The 22,182-nt window shown below is 38.5% G+C and overlaps 1 protein-coding gene across 1 annotated transcript in view; it reads left to right on the forward strand.

Annotated features, from left to right (window-relative positions):
- polrmt (polymerase (RNA) mitochondrial (DNA directed)) overlaps positions 1 to 22,182 on the forward strand; it is a 48,420-nt gene that overhangs the window by 19,220 nt on the left and 7,018 nt on the right. Inside the window, exons 11-16 of the mRNA XM_084116476.1 lie at positions 761 to 883; positions 1,061 to 1,183; positions 7,244 to 7,423; positions 8,112 to 8,198; positions 9,947 to 10,060; positions 18,873 to 18,925. Coding sequence (XP_083972602.1) covers positions 761 to 883; positions 1,061 to 1,183; positions 7,244 to 7,423; positions 8,112 to 8,198; positions 9,947 to 10,060; positions 18,873 to 18,925 — 680 coding nt within the window. The remainder of the gene's footprint in view (positions 1 to 760; positions 884 to 1,060; positions 1,184 to 7,243; positions 7,424 to 8,111; positions 8,199 to 9,946; positions 10,061 to 18,872; positions 18,926 to 22,182) is intronic.

Raw genomic sequence — 22,182 nt, forward strand, 5'->3', positions numbered from 1 at the left:
GCTTTTGTTGGAACTATTATTTTGTTGCAAAATAGACCAAACAATATTGACAATACTGTGTTACCTTTTTGTTTGTTGAACTGTTGTATACAGTTTGTCACATTTGCAATGTGTAGATATTCGGGAAAATTTCTATTCTTGCTCGTATAATATATGATCAGCATTAAAAACAAGAAGAATTTACTCAGGGTATGTTTTTGTAACAAAGAGAGTTTGAGTCTTAAATCGATCTCTGTGCACAGTCTGTGTCTATATTTGTTCATTCACACAAAAAAAGTGCTAAATCCCCACTTTTACAAAGGTACATTGTCGAGAACAGCAGTAATGTAACGCCGATTTGCTAAGGCATTATAATCTGACTGCTCACAACCTATCATTTGGACGCTGCTTGTGTGGATGCAGTCAGTTTTGACCGCAAAAGATGAGGTCATTTGATTGGATGTCATGTATTTGACCTTTTACGGCACTACCATTCTCCTGTTTTTACACTAGATGTGACAAACATGCTCTGTTTTAATGTTATTTTAAGGTGGGGCAGAATCTAACGAACGGCAAAACTCAACATTTTGTACCCCAGTTTGGAAACCACTGCAGTACACCTCATATACATGTATAATTGATTCCATGGTATCTCTTTTTTCAAATCCGAATGCACAATGCAGGCTCAGAGTTATGACTGTGCAATATTATACTGAATGTTTTATTGAAATGACTGTCACATTCCTTGCTCCCTAAAGAGTTCGCAACCCTAATTTTGCAGGGTCGCAAATGGTGGATGAATGCAGATGAGCCGTGGCAGGCACTGGGTTGCTGTATGGAGATAGCGAATGCTTCGCGCTCACCCGACCACACCAAATTCGTCTCCTATTACCCTGTACATCAGGTACTGCATGTTTACTTTATATTAAGAAGACCAAGCTTTTTCTGTTCCAGTACAAGTCACTGTTGCACCATTGTCACAAACTGCTGTTTAGTGATACGTTGTAGATTTTAAAACTACTTCCATTAACTACTTCTCTCTCTCTTTCTCTCCCTGTCTCTCTCTCTCTCTCTCTCGTAGGACGGCTCATGCAACGGCCTCCAGCACTATGCTGCCCTCGGGCGGGATGTGATTGGTGCTACTTCAGTGAACCTCATGCCCTGTGAACTGCCTCAGGACGTCTACAGTGGCGTAGCTCAGCAGGTCAGTCATTCTGCAGCACCAGGGGGCGTCAGTGCGTCTTACTGCCCCTTTCAGTCTAAGTTGAATAGTCATCTCAAACGGCCTCTTATACACAACTCACAACACATGGTCTCAAAGCTCCAGTTTTCATTTAATTTCTGGGAAGACTGTGTGTTTTTTTTTAGAAAAGTCTATCTGAGATATATTGACCTGCTTATTGATTTGACTATATTTGGGAACACAGTGTACCCTTTGAATACACTGTTGTATCGTTCTTGCCAAAAACATCGGGTTGCACTAACCTTAGCTGAAGGGTACAGAGCAGACATCTCAATGAGCTCTGCTGAGTCAGAGATTGGCCCAAACAGCCTCATTGTTCCTCAGCAGCCGGCATCAGAGCTTCTGTTTGATAGCGTAAGCTCTCAAGAGCCCCAATAAGATCGTCAACAACTTTTACACCTCATGTGTGATTAATGAACCTGCTCCTCCCTCCATGCAGATCAAGCTATTTATAGTTTAAGTGAAGGGCAACTGGGATATTTCTGTTATCGTTGTTTTTATTTCTGAATTGCCCCTTAGTTATGTTCAATAGTTGGAAATAATAAAATAATGAATAAAAATTTGTAATCATTAATTTTTTTATTAATATATTTTAAAATACTATATATATATATATATATATATATATATATATATATATACATATACATATACATATACATTTACATTTACATTTAGTCATTTAGCAGACGCTTTTATCCAAAGCGACTTACAAATTAGGAGGACTAAATTAAGCGAGTCATCATGAAGAGGCAAAAACAACAACAACGCAAGAAGTGCTCAAAATACGAAGTTCAAGCATTATTCAGAGTAGCATAAGCCCGATAAGTGAGGTTTTAAAGGGAAAGGGGTTTTTTTTGTTTTTTTTATGAGGTTAAGTGCTCACGGAAGAGATGGGTTTTCAGCTGTTTTTTGAATGTTGTCAGGGATTCTGCATTCCGGATGAGGGTGGGGAGAGCGTTCCACCAGCATGGAACTGTGAATGAGAATGTTCTGGAAAGTGATTTTGTGGCTTTCTGTGATGGAACCACGAGACGTCGCTCGTTGACCGATCGTAGGCGTCTGGTATGGATGTAGGCTCGTAGGAGTGAGTGAAAGTAGGAGTGAGCTGAGCCTGTGATAGATCTGTAAGCAAGCGTCAATGCCTTGAACTTGATGCGAGCAGCGAGAGGTAGCCAGTGCAGAGAGATGAACAGAGGAGTGGCGTGGGCCCTCTTGGGCTCGTTGAAGATAAGATGAGCTGCAGCATTCTGGATCATCTGTAGAGGTTTGGTTGCACATGCTGGAAGTCCGGCCAGAAGAGCATTGCAGTAGTCAAGCCTAGAAATGACCAGGGCCTGGACGAGAAGTGATGTTGCATGCTCATATATATATATATATATATATATATAATAGTGTATATATATATATATATATATATATATATATATATATATATATATATATATTAGGGCTGACTTCTAATAGTCGAGGATTCGACGATTCGATTCGGAGAGGTCTGATTCGACTATGAACCTCATAGTCGAATACATGGGCGTCAGTTTGGTTTGAAATGTGCTGGGGACAGAGACGCATTCGCATTTTCAGAAGGGCTGGGTACAAAAAAATATTTTCCGCTTTCACGCAGGTCATGTTTTGAAAGACGATGTCCTGTAGCTTACTAATGTAAATAAATAAAAATGTATTCAAAAATCTGCTTCACATTTTCAGCAGGGCTGCAGAGCGGCTGTGGGTTGACTCCACACGGTTCTCATGGGCTTTATATATAGGCTAAGTCCTAACGTGAAAAAAGCTTTACGTGGTTTAATGTACCTAAACAATGATTACCAAATTTCCCTCTCATATTGCTCCTCATAACCACTGAAAATGGTAAAAAAATCGAACCCAGAGTCCAATTATTATGGACGTTATCTGATATTAAGCGTTTCTGCTTCACATTTTCAGCAGGGCAGCGGAGCGGCTGTGAGTTGACTCCACACGGTTCTCATGGGCGTGAAAAAGCTTTACGTGGTTTAATGTACCTAAACAACGATCACCAAATTTCCCTCTCATATTGCTCCTCATAACCACTGAAAATGGTAAAAAAATCGAACCCAGAGTCCAATTATTATGGACGTTATCTGATATTAAGCGTTTCTGCTTCACATTTTCAGCAGGGCAGCGGAGCGGCTGTGAGTTGACTCCACACGGTTCTCATGGGCGTGAAAAAGCTTTACGTGGTTTAATGTACCTAAACAACGATCACCAAATTTCCCTCTCATATTGCTCCTCATAACCACTGAAAATGGTCAAAAAATCGAACCCAGAGTCCAATTATTATGGACGTTATCTGATATTAAGCGTTTCTGCTTCACATTTTCAGCAGGGCAGCGGAGCGGCTGTGAGTTGACTCCACACGGTTCTCATGGGCGTGAAAAAGCTTTACGTGGTTTAATGTACCTAAACAACGATCACCAAATTTCTCTCTCATATTGCTCCTCATGTTTATGAAATGTTATGATATATGTGTGATATGTTTTGTTCATCTGGCTTTAAATGAATACAAGGTATTTGTTACACACCATGTTTTTCTTTTAGTTTTTTTTTAGTTCTTTTGTTTGAAATGGAAAAAATCTAGCTGCTATCAAAAAAAAAAAAAAAAGGTTCGACTATCAGTCGACTACGGCAAAATCTAACGAATCAGATTCGACTATGAAAATCCTTAGTCGAAAACAGCCCTAATATATATATATATATATATATATATATATAATAGTGTATATATATATAAAATAGTATATAATCTATAATAAATATATTATTAAAAATAATAACAATAATTTCCCATAGAGGCAGGCAGATTTTTATTTTTAAAGGCCAGTTACTTCATGGATCCAGGATACTATGCATCCTGATAAAGTTCCTTTGGCCTTTGGAATTAAAATAGCCCCACATCATCACATAGCCTTCACCATACCTAGAGATTGGCATGGTTTTATTTCAGTTAGCCTAATAGCTGGTTTGATTTGCATTGAGAGATGATCTTATGGAAAGTACTCCATGCCAATCTCTAGGTATGGTGAAGGCTATGTGATGATGTGGGGCTATTTTAATTCCAAAGGCCAAAGGAACTTTATCAGGATGCATAGTATCCTGGATCCATGAAGTAACTGGCCTTTAAAAATAAAAATCTGCCTGCCTCTATGGGAATTTAACATAGGGGTGTCCAGACTTATGCACCCTGTATTTTAAGGAAGAACATTTATTTATTTACGATACATTATTCATTCACAAAGAAAATTGGTGTCCTTAAAGGTTGGATTTTTCCAAAAATTTTTAATTAAGGCATTAAGTTCAATTTCCAAAAGATGATTTTTTTATTCCTCTTTTTAGTCAACTTTAGCATGGGTGTCTAAACTTATGCATAGCATTGTATATATATATTATATAAAATACTATAATATAATATATTTTATATTGGAAAATATATACAAAAATATAACAATCGACTAGTCTGTAGTTTAATGACTTTTCAACTAGTCAAGTCAAGGTAATTTTATTGTCCCCGAGGGGCAATTATTTGTACAGCCAGCTGATAAACACAAGGACAAAACACACAACAATACAGCAAAACATAAAATACCCACAGTCTCTGAAACACAATAGTAAAGAAATACTATTAGGTTCGAAATAGAAGTCAGGATAAGAGAGTTTCTGAGGCCTTGTCCACACGGACACGGGTATTTTTTTAACCGTGACTTTTTTTACGCGGTTCGGCCGTTCGTCCACACGGAAACGCAGTATCAGGTCACTGAAACCGAACATTTTTGAAAAGCCCTGCCAGGGTGAGGATTTTCAGAAACGCTGGTTGCAGTGTTGTCGTGTAGACAGTAAAACCGGGGTTTTTGCTTCTGATTCAGGCTTCTGATTGGCCAACGTGGCTTTACGATTAGGGTTATATCGCCACCTGCAGGTGTGGCATGCTCTTGACAGTGCTTGATAGCGTGTTTTTGCGTTTTCATGTAGGCGGAGATTTCTTTTAAACCGAGCATGTGTAGACGGGATTTTTTTTTTAAACGCAGGAGTTATAAAAATACCCGTGTCCGTGTGGACTAGGCCTGAGTCTATTGGACCTGCATCTGGGCATGGAGTACCTACAGCCTGAGGGAAGTAGCTTAAACTGGCAGGACAAGGGATGGCTAGGGTCAGCTGCAATAGATTGGGCCTTCTTTGTCACTCTTTTGGAGTAGATTTGGGAGAGAGAGGGGAAGTTGATGCCCACAATCTTGTCCTAACGATACTCTCTAGTCATTTTTTGTTTTTAATGGACAGAGAACCAAACCAGCAGATAAAACCGAAGGTTAAAACAGACTCATTAAAACAAGAATAAAACATTCTCATCAAAGTGGGGTCAATGTTAAAATTCCTCAGTTTACGATAGAAATGCATACGCTGCTGTGCTTTGGCACAGACAGCATCAGTGTGTGATTCAAAACATAGCTTGCTATCAATTATTGTGCCAAGGTACTTATATTCTTGTACCATTTCAATAGGTTGGCCATCAATGAAAGTAAGGGGGGCACTGTTTCCTAAAATCAATCATTAATTCTTTAGTTTTAGAGACATTTACTGTATGTTTAAAAAGGAATGCTTACACCAATCATTAAAATCATTCGCTATTGGAAGTAGAAGATAGATGATTGCCAGATAAAACGCCATTAACTTTAAGGCGTTTAGCTCTGGGTTGATGTTGTGTTTCTTTAAAAGTCTATCTGCTTAAATGTGGGGTTGAATACAGTTAAAAGCTGATGAAAATTCAATAAATAGTAGTCGCACAAATTGCTTTGCCCCTTCCAAGTGATTAAAAACTGTGTTGAGCAGGCTGCCCGTAGCATCCTCGACCCCTCTACCTGCCCTGTAGACAAATTGTAAGGGGTCAAGTTGAGGCTGTGTTATTTCTAAAATATCCTGTTTGATCATTTTTTCAAAAGCTTTCATAATGAGAGAAGTGAGGGCCACTGGTCTAAAATCATTAAGTGATTTGGGTCCTTTGGTCTTAGGCACAGGCACAATCACTGACTCTTTCCAAAGATGAGGGACCCGATGTAATTGAAGTGACTTATTGAATATAAAGGCAAGTATGTCCGACAGTGGCTCTGCACAGCTTTTGAGGAGGCGGCCACCAATATTGTCTGGACCAGGGCTCTTCCTTTCCTTCACCCCCCTAAGAATTTTGTGAACTCTGTCCTTATCAATAGTGATAGCCACATTTTGTTCTGCCCATGGTTCCCTGAACGCGGACAATTCCTTGGTGAAGTCGTAAATATTGAAGCGATTGTAGAAAATATTCAATACATCTGCAAGCTCAGAATCTGTCTTGCCATCAAAGGAGAGGGTTGTTTTATGATTGGATTGCAAGCCCACCATCGACTTCACACCGTCCCATGCAGGGCGAGACTTGCCACTACTCAAAAGGGATTCAACGTTGTCCTTATATTTAAGTTTAGCTCATTTGAGCTCCCTCTTAACTTGCTTCTGCAGGTCATTGTAGACTATGGAAAAATGGAAATTTCATTTTCAGTCTCAACAAGTTCATCCAAGTTAGAACATGCTTCCTTGAATAAATCCCAGTCAGTGCATGAGTAACAGTCCAATAGCTCCTGTGTAGATTCATCAGACCAGACCGGAACCAAACGTCACTCAGGTTTTGTTCTCCTTAGGACAGTTTTGTAAACCGGAACCAAATAAACAACGTTATGGTCGGACAGACCAAGGGGAGCTCTACTAAATGACCTGAAGGCTCTTAACTGTACCATAACAGAGGTCTAAACATTTATGTCTTGTAGGGCAGGTGACATATTTAGAAAAGTTACTTAGCGACTTTCCAAGCCTACAATAATTAAAGTCGCCCATTATAAAGTGTTGTCCTTGATGCGATATCAGTATTAGTCATCAATTGTGACCCATCACTATCATGAACATGATGAATAAGTGCATTGATTTATGGGGTCTCAGAAAAGTGCGCTGTCCCGTGTCTCACAGGTGGAGGAGTTCAGGGCTCGGGATGCGGAGAAGGGATTGAAGATCGCACAGGTGCTGGAGGGCTTCATCAGCAGGAAGGTGGTGAAGCAGACGGTGATGACTGTGGTCTATGGCGTCACTCGGTACGGGGGTCGTCTGCAAATCGAAAAGCGGCTGAAGGAAATCGATGATTTCCCTAAGGTGAAGCTTGTTGCACTTCAATTAAAATGATCATAGATGGAGCAAAAAACTCGGGGAAGATGAAGAATGAGTTTCCACACCAAACAAACCTAGTCCTGCATGATGTGTGGATGGATGTGGTCTGTATTTTGCAGACCCAAATTTACTATTAAAGCAGTAAAGAAAGCAGTTCCAGCCAGATCGAGACCTTTTTCCAGCCAAAAGTTGTCTGTACTCAATCTGGCTGTCAAGTACTTTAGCTATACAAACTCCCCATTTCTCTCTTATTTCATTCCATGATTTCTGGCTATCTAACCTTTTCCTCGACTCGATTTAAAGGCGAAGATAAGCTTGGTAATCTTGCTTTACATCGCAGGTGACGTGAATTTTAAGGATTTTCTTTCCCCTCAGTCTTGATTTCCCCAAGTGCAGCCCTCTGTGGGCAGCCTTAGAAACAGGGGATCTCATCTCCACAATCTGTTTGTGAAAGCAAAAATTTGGTGGATGGTCCTTTTGGTCTCTTTGGAGTCTTTTTTATATATATTCAGTTATTTCCAGGAATTTCAATCATTTTTGGTACCTGACATACAAATACAAATGCATTTAAATATTATATTCACAACCTGATTGGGGTTTGGATAAAGCATTCACAGTGTTGTATTGTATTGTGCCTGTGTGTATATAACAATGTGCTATTTTTAATCCGCAGGACTACATATGGGATGCTTCACATTACCTGGTGGTTCAGGTTTTTAACAGCTTGAAGGAAATGTTTACTGGGACGAGGGAGATTCAGGTATACAACATCTCATCCCCTTTTACTCTTTATTAATCAGGATTCAATTTTCTCAAGCAAAAATACAGTCAATTTAATAGGAATCCACGCAGTCAGGAAATTCCCCATAAAGATTTGGCAATGGGTTCGAATTGGTCAGTTTTAGTATTATATGCTACAAAAGTTAGTGTATTAAATTGGATAATTTAATACATTTCTCAGTGCTCTCTAGTGTTACTGTTACTTAGGGGTGGGCGATATGGCAAAAATATATCACGATTTTTTTCAGGAAAATCACGATTCACTATTTTGTCACGATTCTTTTGCATGTTGGTTTTACTATTTTGCAAGTGACTGAGCATTACAGCCAAACTAATGTCCCCTATTTTTAAAAACAAAGCCTTACAAGGTAACAAAATATAAAATAAAAAAGAATTAGGCCAAAGTGGCGAAGATAAAAATCCTTGTCATTATTTTCTTTGTTATTAAAAGGTAAGAACAAATATACACATTACATATACACAACATACAATATACAAATGAAATAAACAGTAATTTTTAAATTATATAAAAATAGAAAACAGTTATTTTAAATTGTAAGATTCACAATATTACTGTTTTTTTTTTGTTTTGTTTTTTTGGATACAATTACTGCAGCTTTGGAGAGCATAAGAGACTTCTTTAGAAATATTACCGACTTTTGAACAATAGTGTTTATCGTTAATTTTAAACCAAAACCCAAACCCCTGTTGCTTCTCTCCTTTTTTTGAATGAAAAGATTGTTTTTGTGAATCGCCGGATATAGGTCTCCCATGATGCAACTGGTTGCGGCTCATGAATTACAGCTGCAGGAAACAGAAACGGAATGAATGTCCCCGGTGCAGTAGATCTTAGACCAGCCGCTCACTGTCTCCTGTTGCACCCCCCGGGGAGCCGAGCAGACGGGCAGAACGAATGTGAAATATCCCCCACTTTGCCTACAGACACAACCAGCTTCCTAAATAGGTCAGATCCTCAGTAGGGGCGGCGTTTGAGCCCAGGTAGTTGATCATTGCCATTACCGGCAGAAGGTGATACAGGAGTGGAAAGTGTTGGTGAACGCTCTGATGAATGGAGCCACTTCAGGCCCGGCCCGCTTCCAGATGAACACTGGAATTTATCTCACACAAAGCGTTTCGGGGGGAGAGCACTGGGGACCTACGAATATGGCAGCCAAGTTGCGCAGCAAGCACTGTTGCTGCGAGATCAGCAGGTTCTTTAAATGCTTCGTCTCAGCAACAACTTCCCACCTGCACGTCTGGATTCTTCCAGCTAGCACAGCCCAAGACTTTATCGGAACTACTTTATCACAATATTTTTTAGGTTAAGACAAACCGTTGCAGATATAAGGGTTTCATTTAGAGTTTGTCTCAGCAAAAACTTCCCACCTGTGCGATTAGATTCTTCAAACTAGCACAGCCCGAGACTTTATGGCAACTATTTATCGCAATATTTTTAGGCAAAGAAAAATTGTTACGGAAAGGGGTTTCATTTTCAGTTTATGGTTTATGGTATGGTTCTTCCAACTAGCACAGCTAGAGACTTTATCGCAATATTTTTTAGGTTAAGACAAACCGTTGCAGATGTAGGGGTTTTGGTTTCAGTTCGGCTAGCTTGGTAAATGGGTTTCAATCATTATGCAAATTTGTTCTGAATTCTTACAAATATTTATCAAATATATACAAACAAACTGACTTGGATCGATTGGTTATTGCTGTTTTTTCTCTCAGGAATGGCTGACGGAGAGCGCTAGGCTAATAGCTAGGTCTGGGAGAACAGTGGAGTGGGTGACACCGCTTGGACTTCCTATTGTTCAGCCCTACCACCGAATTAAGAACCAAACGGTAAGTGTTTTAAGTTTAACTTGCTATTTTAACTAGTTTACCATTTAAAACACAGGGGCCCAAAATTGGCCCATTAAAACTTTACGGTCTTCATCTGAGTCCTAATGTAATTAGGACCCTCGTTTCCCAAATTCTGTTTTCCGTTAAAATTTGACAATAATAGTTCCTTATGAAATGTTTAGTTTTTTCAGAAATTCTGTTTTATTTTTTTATGATTTAATACAAATTCATTATTAAAAACGTTGGTAATCAAATTAATGCAGAAAACAATTTAAATTAATCATTTGAAATGTAATCAAATAAAATTTGAACAATTCCTTTTTGTTTTTGGCAAACAAAGTGCTGCACAACAGAGGTTTACAGTTTGGATGCACCAATATGAAAATGTTGGCCAATACCAATAACCGATAATTCTTTATATTTGAAAGCCGATAACCAATATATTGGCCGATAAATCTTAATCCAAATTTTTATATAATTTTTGAGAGCCTGATTACAAAAACAAAAGTCTCACCATTAAAAATCATGTCCCAAACACACAATAATAATGTTGTCATTATAATTTTATGTAGCCTATATGACAGACATTGTTGCACTTAACTGTATTTTTCTTTTTTGAAGTGATTCCAATCATATAAAGCAATTCAAAACCATCATGGTAAACAGTGCACATCTGAAGTGTTTCTCAGTTGAAGGAAATAATTCATTATTTATAGACTTTAATACGGCCAACTTTTCATATCGGGCAGATAACGATAACATTAAAAACGAACATATATCGGCTGATACCGATATGTTGGCCGATGTATCGTGCATCTCTATTTCTGTACAATTCTGTGTTATACAGTAAATTCCGTTTTTAATGACTGGGTTCTGCGATTTCGCAATCACAGGGCCCTACTTAATGACATATAAGACTGCCAATGCGGGGACAAAATGCATTGATGGTGCCAAGGGGGGCATTCGTGCAACTCTGCGGCCTCCAAGTTGGTCACTCAAATTCGTCATATTAACCCTCTACAGCACAGCGTTGCCCTCAGGCAACGGAAAGTTTTCTTAAGCCCTATGTTCAATACATTTTTCTTTAAATGATTACAACCAAGTAGAATGTTTGAAAAAGTATCAAAGAACAGTCCAATAAGGTTTGGGAGTCACTATCATGCACCATTTGAAGGTGGGACGTCCTTTTCTGAAACATGGTCACAGGAGCACATGGTGTGAGAAGAAGGCAAGATTATTTGCTTTATTAATCTTATTTAAAACGAACTGTACATAAAAAATATGTGTGTGTGTACGTATACAAGTTTAGAGAAGCCTTTTGGCATGTTTTATGAAGTTTTTATTTTATTTTGCATGTTCACAAATTTAGTTTTTCTTTTTGTTGCCTCAGGGCAACGTTGTGCGATAAGCAGTACTTTTCAAGGATGTCTTGGACAATTAAACCAAAATTAAACAAATGGAAACAAGAACGTTCAAACTGTGAACAAACAGTGTATTATTTGACAAAGATTGTTTTAGTAACTCAGTAGCCTATGTATTTGAATAATGTTTAAATGGTGTAATATTTGTGAATTTGATTATGTAGCTTACTTATCCATTTTCTTGCGATTGCCATCAAGATTACTTTCTGGTGCTGTGCACGTTCCACAAGACTCCGCCCACACGCTGTTCTGATTGGCTGTGGGTTTTGATTGATTTTTATGTATCTCACAGTCGCGTCGCGTCTAGTGTGGACAGACAAATGATTTGTCGCTGGAAACTTATCGCATCGCGTCTGGTTAGGACACAGTGTAGTTGACCGTGGAATATATAGTAGTAAGGAAATTTCACGAATGGACTTATTGCACCTATCATTTTACCACGCTTACATTTACATTTATGCATTTGGCAGATGCTTTTATCCAAAGCGACTTGCATTGCATTTCAAGGTTCACACATTCGCATTCTTAACAATTCTTGCTTTCCCTGGGAATCGAACCCATGACCTTGCAAGCACCAATGCTCTACTGTTTGAGCTACAGGAAAGCTATTCAACAAAAATGTCTATAAATCATTAAGTAAAAAGAGAAAAACACTTGAAACACATCAATATATTTGATTTGATACAGACATAGGTTTGTATCATGTAGTGTGTCATGTCATATTATGTACTACATGTATCCTAATCATCCCCTAGGCATGCAGACGCTTCTACTTACATTTATTAAAGAATGGGTCGCTCTCAGGAGCTCAGTGAATTCAAGCGAATCACAAATGTTTGTAGAAGCGTCTGCATGCCTCTAGGTGCTTGATTTTATACAACTGCGGCCATGGAAGTGATTTGAACACCTGAATTCAATGATTTGGAGGGGTGTCCCAATACTTTTGGCAATAAAGTGTATATGGGGATGATTAGGATACATGAAGTACATAATATGACATGACACACTACATGATACAAACCTATGTCTGTATCAGATCCAATATATCGATGTGTTTCAAGTGCTTTTCTCTTTTTACTTAATGATTTATGGACATTTTTGTTGAATTATCAATAAAATGTTCCCAAATGAGCCAAGAAATGATATTTGTATCATGTGCCATCAAAATGCATGCAGTAGAGGGTTAACAAACAGAAAGCTCAAAATGATTTTGTCAGCTGTATTTCTTGCATCACTACACTATTGACAAAACTACATTTTGCTAATGTAGCTGCACCTTAAGCTTGTTCACTTGGTATTAGCAAGTTGCCAGGCTTGTACTTGAACAGAAACTAGATTCGTTCGACATTTTCTCCTTTCTGAAAGACACTGTAAGTTCTTTCATTTCATCATCTTTGAGGTCTTTGACTGTACTTCCTCAGTGAGAATTCAGCAGGGAGCCCGACCTCTCTCTGCCCAGCAGGCGCACTCACCCTCGCTCTCCATCACAACCTAGATCTCAGAAGCACTGCTTGTCAAAAAGGTCTTGTGCAGCTGGGAGTGAAACAATGAAGTAACGCGGCTGAGGTTTTGCATGCAGACGGCCTGCGCTGCTGTCAGATAGCATCAGCAACAGAGCTGAGGCGGCACAGCGGTGGCCTGTAGTGCGTGCCGGGATCCAGCAGAGAGCATCTGGCAACCCGTCTGTGTCACAGCCGCTGAGCATTTGCTTCTGCTGCTGTTGCTGGGCCGTCCTAGTGCCTAATACTAGACTATATGGAAGCTCATTTCCGCCACAGAATAAAAAAATCAAAAGGTAATTGTGACTTTTCTTTTTCAATTCTGACTTTTTTTCTCAGAATTGCATGATATAATGTTCAAATGATGAGTTATAAAATCAGAATTGCGTGATTTTAAACTCATAATTGCAAGACAAATTTTTTGTTTTTATTCAGTGGCGAAAACAAGCTTCCACAAACTTCCAGCGTAAACAAAAAATGCTGTTCAAAAGCTGAATCATAAAGTAAAGCTGTATTTTGATGTAGTATTTTTATATATCAGATACAGCCGGTTTATATATCAGATACAGTTTTTCAGTTTAATTTTTTACAATGCAGATTGTTCCTAAGAACTTTTATTGAAATAAAATAAAAGATTCATAAAAGGGTATTTCTTAAATTTGGGCAATTTATTTAGCAGAAGTAGATTTTAAATACTTATTATTATTATTATTATTATTATTATTATGCTTTCATCAATTGTTTGTTTTCAGATGCTTTTATGTATAGATGTTATGGTTTTATTGTCCCACTACCAGATTTTCGTAAACTGAAAATTTGTCATAAAAATATTATTATAATAGTATGATAATCTATAAAAAGTTTGAAATATGCATAAATAAATTCAGTATTAATTGTATGAGAATTAATTATAGCATATTTACCAAAGTTGTGGGCCTAATTTTTTTTTTTTTTTTTTTCACTTGTGAGTAATTTAAATGTCAAATTATGTAAGTGTGGAATTATGTAATTTTATGTATTTAGGACACATAAAATGCTAGCAGTGAAATTAAAATGGTAAAAAATGTAATTTCCATCACAGAATGCTATTAAGCACAATTTAAGATGTAGTGGAAATTACAATTTTATTTTATTTTCTAAAAGTGCAAAGGACAAAAAGTGCTCGTAGTTGAAGAAACACCCAAATGCATGTCATACTTAATGTGCTGGCATTTTTTCAGAAGTGAAATATTAACACTGGTCAAATAACTGGCTTTAAGAACCGAACCCATTCATTCCTCTATCACTCCCAGGGATATATGTAATGTCAAGTGCCTGGCCTTTTCACGCTCATTCCTGGTCCGCTTATCTAAGCAATGGAAATAATGTGTGATAGCGCCCTAATGGCCTGTGTTGTCCTCAGTGGGGTTCTGCTGATGTAAAGGTGCTATTGTTGGTTCTTGCATTCTAAAAGTGTCTCTTGCCCTTTTTCAAATGCAGCAAGATGTTGACATATAAGGCCAGAACCTAAGCGGATATGATGACTACACAATTCTGCTATTTTCTTAATTATTATTATTTTTAATTTTTTTAATACAATAACACACAATTTAAAATATTTTTAAATAGATGTTTTATTTCATATTTTTAATAATTAATTTGACCTTTTTTTTTTAAATATATATTTATTAATTTGTTGGAGCCTATATGTTATTGTAAATTGTAATAATTTAAATACAATTTTATATATATATATATATATATATATATATATATATATATATATATATATATATTAATATATATATATATTTTTTTAAATCAAATCCGTTAAAGTTGCAACTTATCTTTATATTTAGATTTAGATTTTCTGCCTCTTTTTTTTCCCCAGCCAAAATCTGAAATGTGTGATTTTTTTGTTTGAAAATCCTAAATATTATAACCCACTTCCACGAATGTAGGTCATGCCATTTTATTGGACTTTTATGGAATATCTGATGAAGGTCATCATTAGTCAGGGACTCAAGCACCCTCATAAATTCTTCACCATTTGAGCCCTTTTCTTTTACCGAATAAGAGATGTGAAGGCCATTTATGGCATTCAGCATGTTAAAATACTTCTCATGTGAACGCTGACTGGTTCATGACAATATAATTCATCTTTCATGACAAAATAACTTGCGTTTCAGCTTAATTATGATAATTTTTATTTTATTATAATGGACCACATATTGAATTCAGCATAAAAGCATTGGCCTTACTGAAAATTAACAATTCTTATGCCCCTTCTTCTTTATTGCGTTGTCACAAAGACCGTTCTTTCTCCTCAGGTCTAAGTTTTGCTTAAATGAAGGGATAGACGTATCGTGCCAGCATTTGAAAGTGGTCCATGTTGTGATGTATTACATAGGCCACTAGGTCTGTTACTACACACATTCTTCATGAATCATGCACCCTTTTATCCTCAACAGACGGTTGATGGGTCAATGTCCAAGGTCGATCATGTCCAACACCCATTTAGACCATCAACCACATTATAACGAGTTTATATTTATTTCACCTAGCGCTTGAGACATGTTAGACGGTCACACCAGGGGTTTGCAATTCCCTTGTAAATGTCACATTGACCAGATTAATGTAGCGCCATCAAGACCCCAATTAATCACCAATGAGCCCCAGCTCTACCTCCACCTGTTCGCTGTACTACTCCCTACATGGATGAACCGGCATAATGGATTTTAATGACCCTTAATGGTGTTGTGTAAAGAATGAGTTTTACAGCCCTTTTTATGGTTATCTCTTTTATTCTAGTTTTCATTTCATTATCATATTGGGTTATTTATGTCTGAGGGGAACCCATAGTGGTCTGCCAGGCTTGGCAGATCGTCAGCTTTGTGGTTTTAAAGTTTTCGGGTCTTCCGTGCGCAGTGCAGTTTGCTAATGAGGAATTTTTGCTGTGTTTGAGGCTCAACTGTTTGACAGGGTCTAACAACCTGGTACGTGAGGTGCATTAAGCTCTGTGCAGAGCGTATGGCAGGCTTAACATGAAATCAAACGTTCTTATTTTTTCAGGAAGAGAATCTCAAAGTCACTATAAAATTAAAACACTCATCCCTGATCTAGCTCTTACCCTAAAATTAAAATTCTCTTATCTTTTTACTCACCCATGAGTTGTTTCAAAACCGTATTACTTTTTTTTTTTCGTGGAACAAAAAACAAGATAATGATTGTGAAGTCAGCTTGATTAATTGTAACATAAACGCTTAATAAAACACTAGTTTCTGCAAAAAAGTGATCTGATTTTGGTTTAAACAGTTTAAACCGTAAAATCTAACAGATTTTAACAGTGATCTCTTCTCTGCCAGCCAGCGCTTTGCACTCCAGGCCAGTGGGTGGCGGGAATGTACACCTGCTGTTTCTGGTGTTTTAGGAGGGAAGTAGTTCTTTGGTATGTAGAGCCCACTTTTTCGCCATCCAATCGATTTCCCAAGGCAAAAATCAAGTCACATGCCAGTTTTCTTTCCGTTGAATATCGTGTGGAAATGTCACATTGCGAAAGTAAAGTGCGTTGTGAAATCTTTTTTTAAAGTTGACCTTCGGATGCACCTTTAAAAACATGTTTAGTTTTCCAAGAAAAGGTAGTTGAAACATTTTGACATGGCGTAACCTATCTTGGTGTTCTCTTCTGCGCTATGACTCTTAAAGCCAAAAGAAAATCCAAATCAGTATTAATCTCAGCCCCCTACTTCAAATGTAATCAAGGAAATGTTTTATCCTGCTGAAGCTATGAGACACTTCAGCTGAGGTCACCTCTCTGTGATTCAATCTCTTGCAACCCACCCTTGATCTTTCTTTACATGGGAAATGGCGTATTAATTAGATGCCGGGAGCGTAATGCCGTCGTAACAAAGTAAACAAATAAGCCAGGGTGAAATCGGCAGTATCTATTTAGTCACTGTGCACTGTTGATAGGGGAAAGGAAAATATACTTGGGAGGGAACCATATATGGGATGTGCATCAGTAAAGCTCGCTAATGTGATTGTTTGCTGTTAATCAGTTTAGGGGTCACTTTTGGAGGCTGAAATGTTTCTTTCACAGGCTATATGTCAAGTTGAGGAAAAACAGTCTGGTAATTCTGCAAGGAAGACGACCAGCGGGGATTAAAGCCGCGGGGAATAATTTGTCGCCTTTGCTTTAGTGGCCAAACACTTGCGGTGCCCTTGGAAAAAGAAGAAATGTGATTTCCCTTGGGGTTGTTGCAGTGTTCCTTGTCTACAGTCTGATCCCAAAAGGATGTCGAGCCCTGCTGCAACTTTTATGACCCAAAGCGCTAATTGTTCGCCTTCTACATCCTGCTAATTGGCCAAAGCCAAAGTTTTGCCTGTTCTGAAAGTCAGACCAAAAGTGAGGTGCTTTAATTTGTGCACCACAAGATTTTTAAAAAATATCTGTCTGATCAGGGCAGCAAAGCATGAATCGTCAATTTTAATTGATCTTTCGCCAAAACAGTTGTTTTTGTAAAAGCGTTGATGAAAACAGCAGATATGTCAAGAATATTCCCAGAGGACTTAACCAGGCAAGAGGTCACAGATTGTTTAAAGCCTCTCTCTTGGGGACTCTGAAAGATTAGAGAGTGTTACCCTGAGGCTCAAATGGATGCGTTCAATAAAAGAGGTGGCAACTTTGTGGGTAGCTGGAAGCTTGTAAGCTAGTTGCTGCCCTTTTGGCTTACAATGCGGGATGCACTTGCAGGAGACTGGTCAAGTCCCAACCGTAATTTGTCCTGATTCCATTTCCCCTTGCTTTCTCCATCATTTCCTATCATCCCTCTAATTTTAGTCTGAATAAAATCAGCAAAATACTCTTCATTTTGGTTTTTAGATTCATGTCTTTCTTAGGTGGCCTAAGTTCTTGTTATAATCTTGTTCAATTCTGCAACAAAGGACACTACAGAACAAGTGAAGAGATACAGCAGGAAAAGCACAGGGAGCTGTCCAATCCAGGAGTCATCGCACTTCAGATAGAAATCCCTTTTCAACTTTTTTTTTCACCGAGCATCATGTCAGCTTGCTTTGGTCTTGTTTCCCTTCATCATGAGTTTTAGTTATGCCACCTGAACCAGCGGATAAGGAGTATATTACAAGTCCCATTGGAAGTAAGGTTTTCTCCAAGTGCCTTTGACGATGTACATTGACTCTTTAGATGTCAGAAAACCTGGTTCACTCCCATCACATCTCTCAATGTCTCCTTGGGTTTCTTGTCCTTGTTAATGACCCTTAATAGACTCATAAATCATTGTAACTGTAAGGCCTCATGACTCATTTCGCCAAACACCATTCCCTCAAATCAGAAATCCAGAATGAACACATTAACCCTTTCCATTTCACATTTTCCCCCCAGTTTTGACCCCTTCACGTCCCAGTGAACTTGCAGTCTGGTGCAACCCTGATTTAGCAGCAAAACCTTTTACCTTAACATCCCCGTCAGCACTTTCTATAGATTTTTCTTTTGTTTATGTCCATCCTTCACTGTCCGAGACTTCACTACCTGTCATCCTGCTCTTCTCCATTGAATTGAGCCACATCGGGATGGGCTCCTGGGGCACCAGAGAGACTAATCAAAGAAGTAATGTGATGGAAGAGCCCCTGACGCTGACAGTTCCTCTACTGAGAGCAGTCACTCACTCAAGGGTAGTGGCCTAACTTCAGTGCCTATGTGATGGACGCCTACCTTTACTAAGGTTAAGCTCATGTTCTTAAATGGCATTGTGTCGATATTGCTGGTTTATGGGGGTTTCTGGGAACATCACCCTTATTTGGTCAGTCTCAGCTTAAGAGACAAACTTTTCTTTTCATAGTAGTTGCTTTCTTGTGACACATTCAAACTCTCCCATTTTCTCTTGTTTTCCGCAGCTCAAGAGCAGCATACAGAATCTGAGCATCAATATAAGCCATGATGCCAATGAGTAAGTACCTCCCCCTTACTTTGACCCCTGTATTGATGTTGACCTCTGACCTCTCCCCACATTACTTGATTTGGTTTGCTTGTTTTATTTACATGGATAGTGCTTCATTTAGTGGCTTGAGTGATGTTTCTGTACTTTTGATCTTTTCAAGAGACTTTGAACGATAATTCGGCCACTAAATATTGATGATAAATAAATTGTATTGAATTGTTTTTAATTAACATGGGAAAGGGGATTACAATGCACAAAAGTCTAATAAAAAAGTTATTTGTTTACTAAGAATGATAAGAAACATTTCACCTTTGTGACAATTTATTGTCGTCTGATCATGCTGTTAAAAAACAGGTTTTCCATATCAAAACCTGGGTTTTTGTAGTTTGTATATATAATTTAGTGTTTATTTATATTTTATTTTATTTCAGTTAACAAAAAGTTTTTTTTTTTTTAAATATTGTTTTAATTTTTGTTTTAGTACTTTACAATAACACTGCCCCCTTGTGGTCAAAAGCATTTCTATTGCATTGTGGCTTAATAGATTTGTGTTGGGACTTCATTTAATTGTTTTGTGGCTTAATTTGGTGGAAATTTCATTGGAAATTTAATGTCCAATGAGTCAGCGTAGTAATACACAAGAAAACAGGTATATGTGTGAGTCTTTGCTGTACATTTTCATTGTTTTTTGTTCCTTTTGTTGAGTATCATTGCACCGTACCCCACAGAGCACATTAAACAGTTAAATGGGAGCGCTTAACAGCAAATTGTTTGAGTAACAGGAATACCTAGAGGCAGCGCCTGTGTCACACAAGCATTTGACGCTGTTCTGGGCCCATCAGTGGATGGCCAGAATTCATTATCATATACAGAAACCCCTGGAGGATATGAAAGAAGCAGAAAGTCTCTCAGATGAGAAGAGTGGCATTTCGTGTTGAAATGTCACTGCTGCACATCCTGTATGTCATTTACTGAATGGAGGGCTACCCAGAATGAACAATGAATTAACATCAGCGCTCATTTTATCATCTGTTGACGTGCATTTGCATAGGAGACCAAGTATATTTTGGATTAATTGGAGTTAGGATTGTGTTGTTTCTAAATGTAACAGTGTTTTAAAGGGATAGTTCAGTCAAAAATGAAAATTGTAATTTGTCATTTATTCACCCACAACCTTTCTTTTTGTTTCAAGCCTTTCTTTCTGTGGAACACATAAAGTTACAATGATTCAAAAAGGAAACAAAAGCGCTATAAATGTATCATTATAAGCTGTTCAAATGAGTTATTCTATTCTAAGTACTCTGAAGTCATATAAAAAGTCCACATTCAATTTAAGAATAAGTACATTTTTAAATATTTCTTCATTTGCATTAAACAAGAATAATGATCATATTGGTTTTAAACAACATGGGGGCCACCATTATGATGACTGAATTATATCTTTTTTTGTGAAATATCCCTTTAAGTCTCACTGGTAACATTTTGTGTTTGTGTCGGCAGTCTCTTTGCTTATTCGACGCTCTCTCCAAAATGCCCATGCATAAACAAACGCACCGTCATCCACCACTTTACCATATGTTCTCAAGTCAGCATCATCTTTTATTAAACAAACACTTCTGTGCTTCAAACTGAAACCCCAAATGTTCATTCCGTACGCAATCATCTGCTGTTTTAATATGATCACCTCATTTCACAGTTTCAATCCTTGCGGTGCTTTACCCAAGCTTGGTTCACACCACTTGGAAAAGCCTCATTTGGGAGTTATCTTGCTGACCTTCCCCCAAAAGCCGCAAGGCCGTGATTATAAACCACTTACAATGGGGCCTCACTTGTAATTCTCTATCTCCACCCGTGATAGACCACCAAACCTGTACTGACTATCACAGGAATTACATTAGCAGAAGCCGGGGTGACGAAAAGGGATCTCCCAATTCTCATAGATGGCCAAGAGCACTCATGGCTAGACTGACAGCCGCCACTGTGATTGTACGTCCCTCTCAGGCTTTGAGAAATGGCTTTGGGTGTCCATGCAGACCAAGCTGAAGGGCTGATCTTCAGATATGTACAGTCTACCAGATGTCAGCCACACATCTAGGTGTTGAAAGAAATCTCAAGCTGATCTAATACAAGCGCTCTAATTTCCCAGAGGACAGTTTCTAGGTAAGATGTAGATAAAGAAGCTTGTTTGAACAAGATTAAAGTGAAGACCCGACCGGAGATTCACACGCATGCGTAACGGACCACGGACTGAATCAAAGATCCATCATGTGCTCGAATTAGAGGCTGAATAGACCCTCATTAATGAAGAGACCTGAATAAATGATGAAATAAAGAGGGTGGCAGCAGCTCTCTTGTTGACAGAGACCTAAAGCCCTCTCTGAATTACCAGAAATTATCTTCAGCACAGTGTCGCTCTGTGAAGCCTAGAGATTGTAGATAGTTACTCTTTAGTCTCGCATAGCCAGACCTTCAGACTGACGGCAGATGGTCTGGACTCCATAGCAGCTTTCATTGGCCAAGAACCGCCCAGAGGCCGTCTGACTGACGTGTAAAGCAACCAATCACAGTTCGTTTAGTTCAGCATCATGTTTAGGGGCGTGAAAATATAATGTCGATGTCCAGACCGGTGTGTAAAACCCTTGGAGGTATTTTAAAGAGTCTATGCCGTAAACTTTAACATACTTTTGAAAATCCAGCGTTTAGTTGATCCTGATAATCACTCATTGTCACAGTTGTAAACCCACGACAGTGTTCTTCTTCCATGAGGGGGTTTGGCTTCACGGCATCTTTGTTTCTAGGCAGAACGTTTAAGAACGCGACACACACATCTCCCGAACATCCTGTAGAATTCATCCAATCAGATGACGACTTCAAAAATGTCTGAAGTGTTTCCAGTTAAGTGTGCCATATGCATCAGACGTTCAGCCAACGGTCCGTTGGCGTGATGTCTGAGACTGAGACTGTTCTCTTTCACTCTCTCTCTCTCTCTCTCTCTCTCTCTCTCTCTCTCTCTCTCTCTCTCTCTCTCTCTCTCGCTCAGAGGATCTGACCTTAAAGGTGAACTAAGTAACTTTTTTACCTTAACCGAACAGCTTCGGAGTCATTGGAATAGTTATATGACTTTTTTCGGGTTGAATGGTGGTCGTCTCGCACCCCCCAAGTGCCTGTGAGCCGAAAAACCACCCTTGCAACTTTGGGCCGCCAGCCGCAGCGTCAGGAAGTATCGCGTGATATCAGGTCTCGCAATGTAAAATTCTAAAATTCTG

This window comes from Abramis brama (genome assembly GCF_963993115.1).
Source record: "Abramis brama genome assembly, chromosome: 6".
In the NCBI taxonomy this organism is placed as follows: domain Eukaryota; kingdom Metazoa; phylum Chordata; class Actinopteri; order Cypriniformes; family Leuciscidae; genus Abramis; species Abramis brama.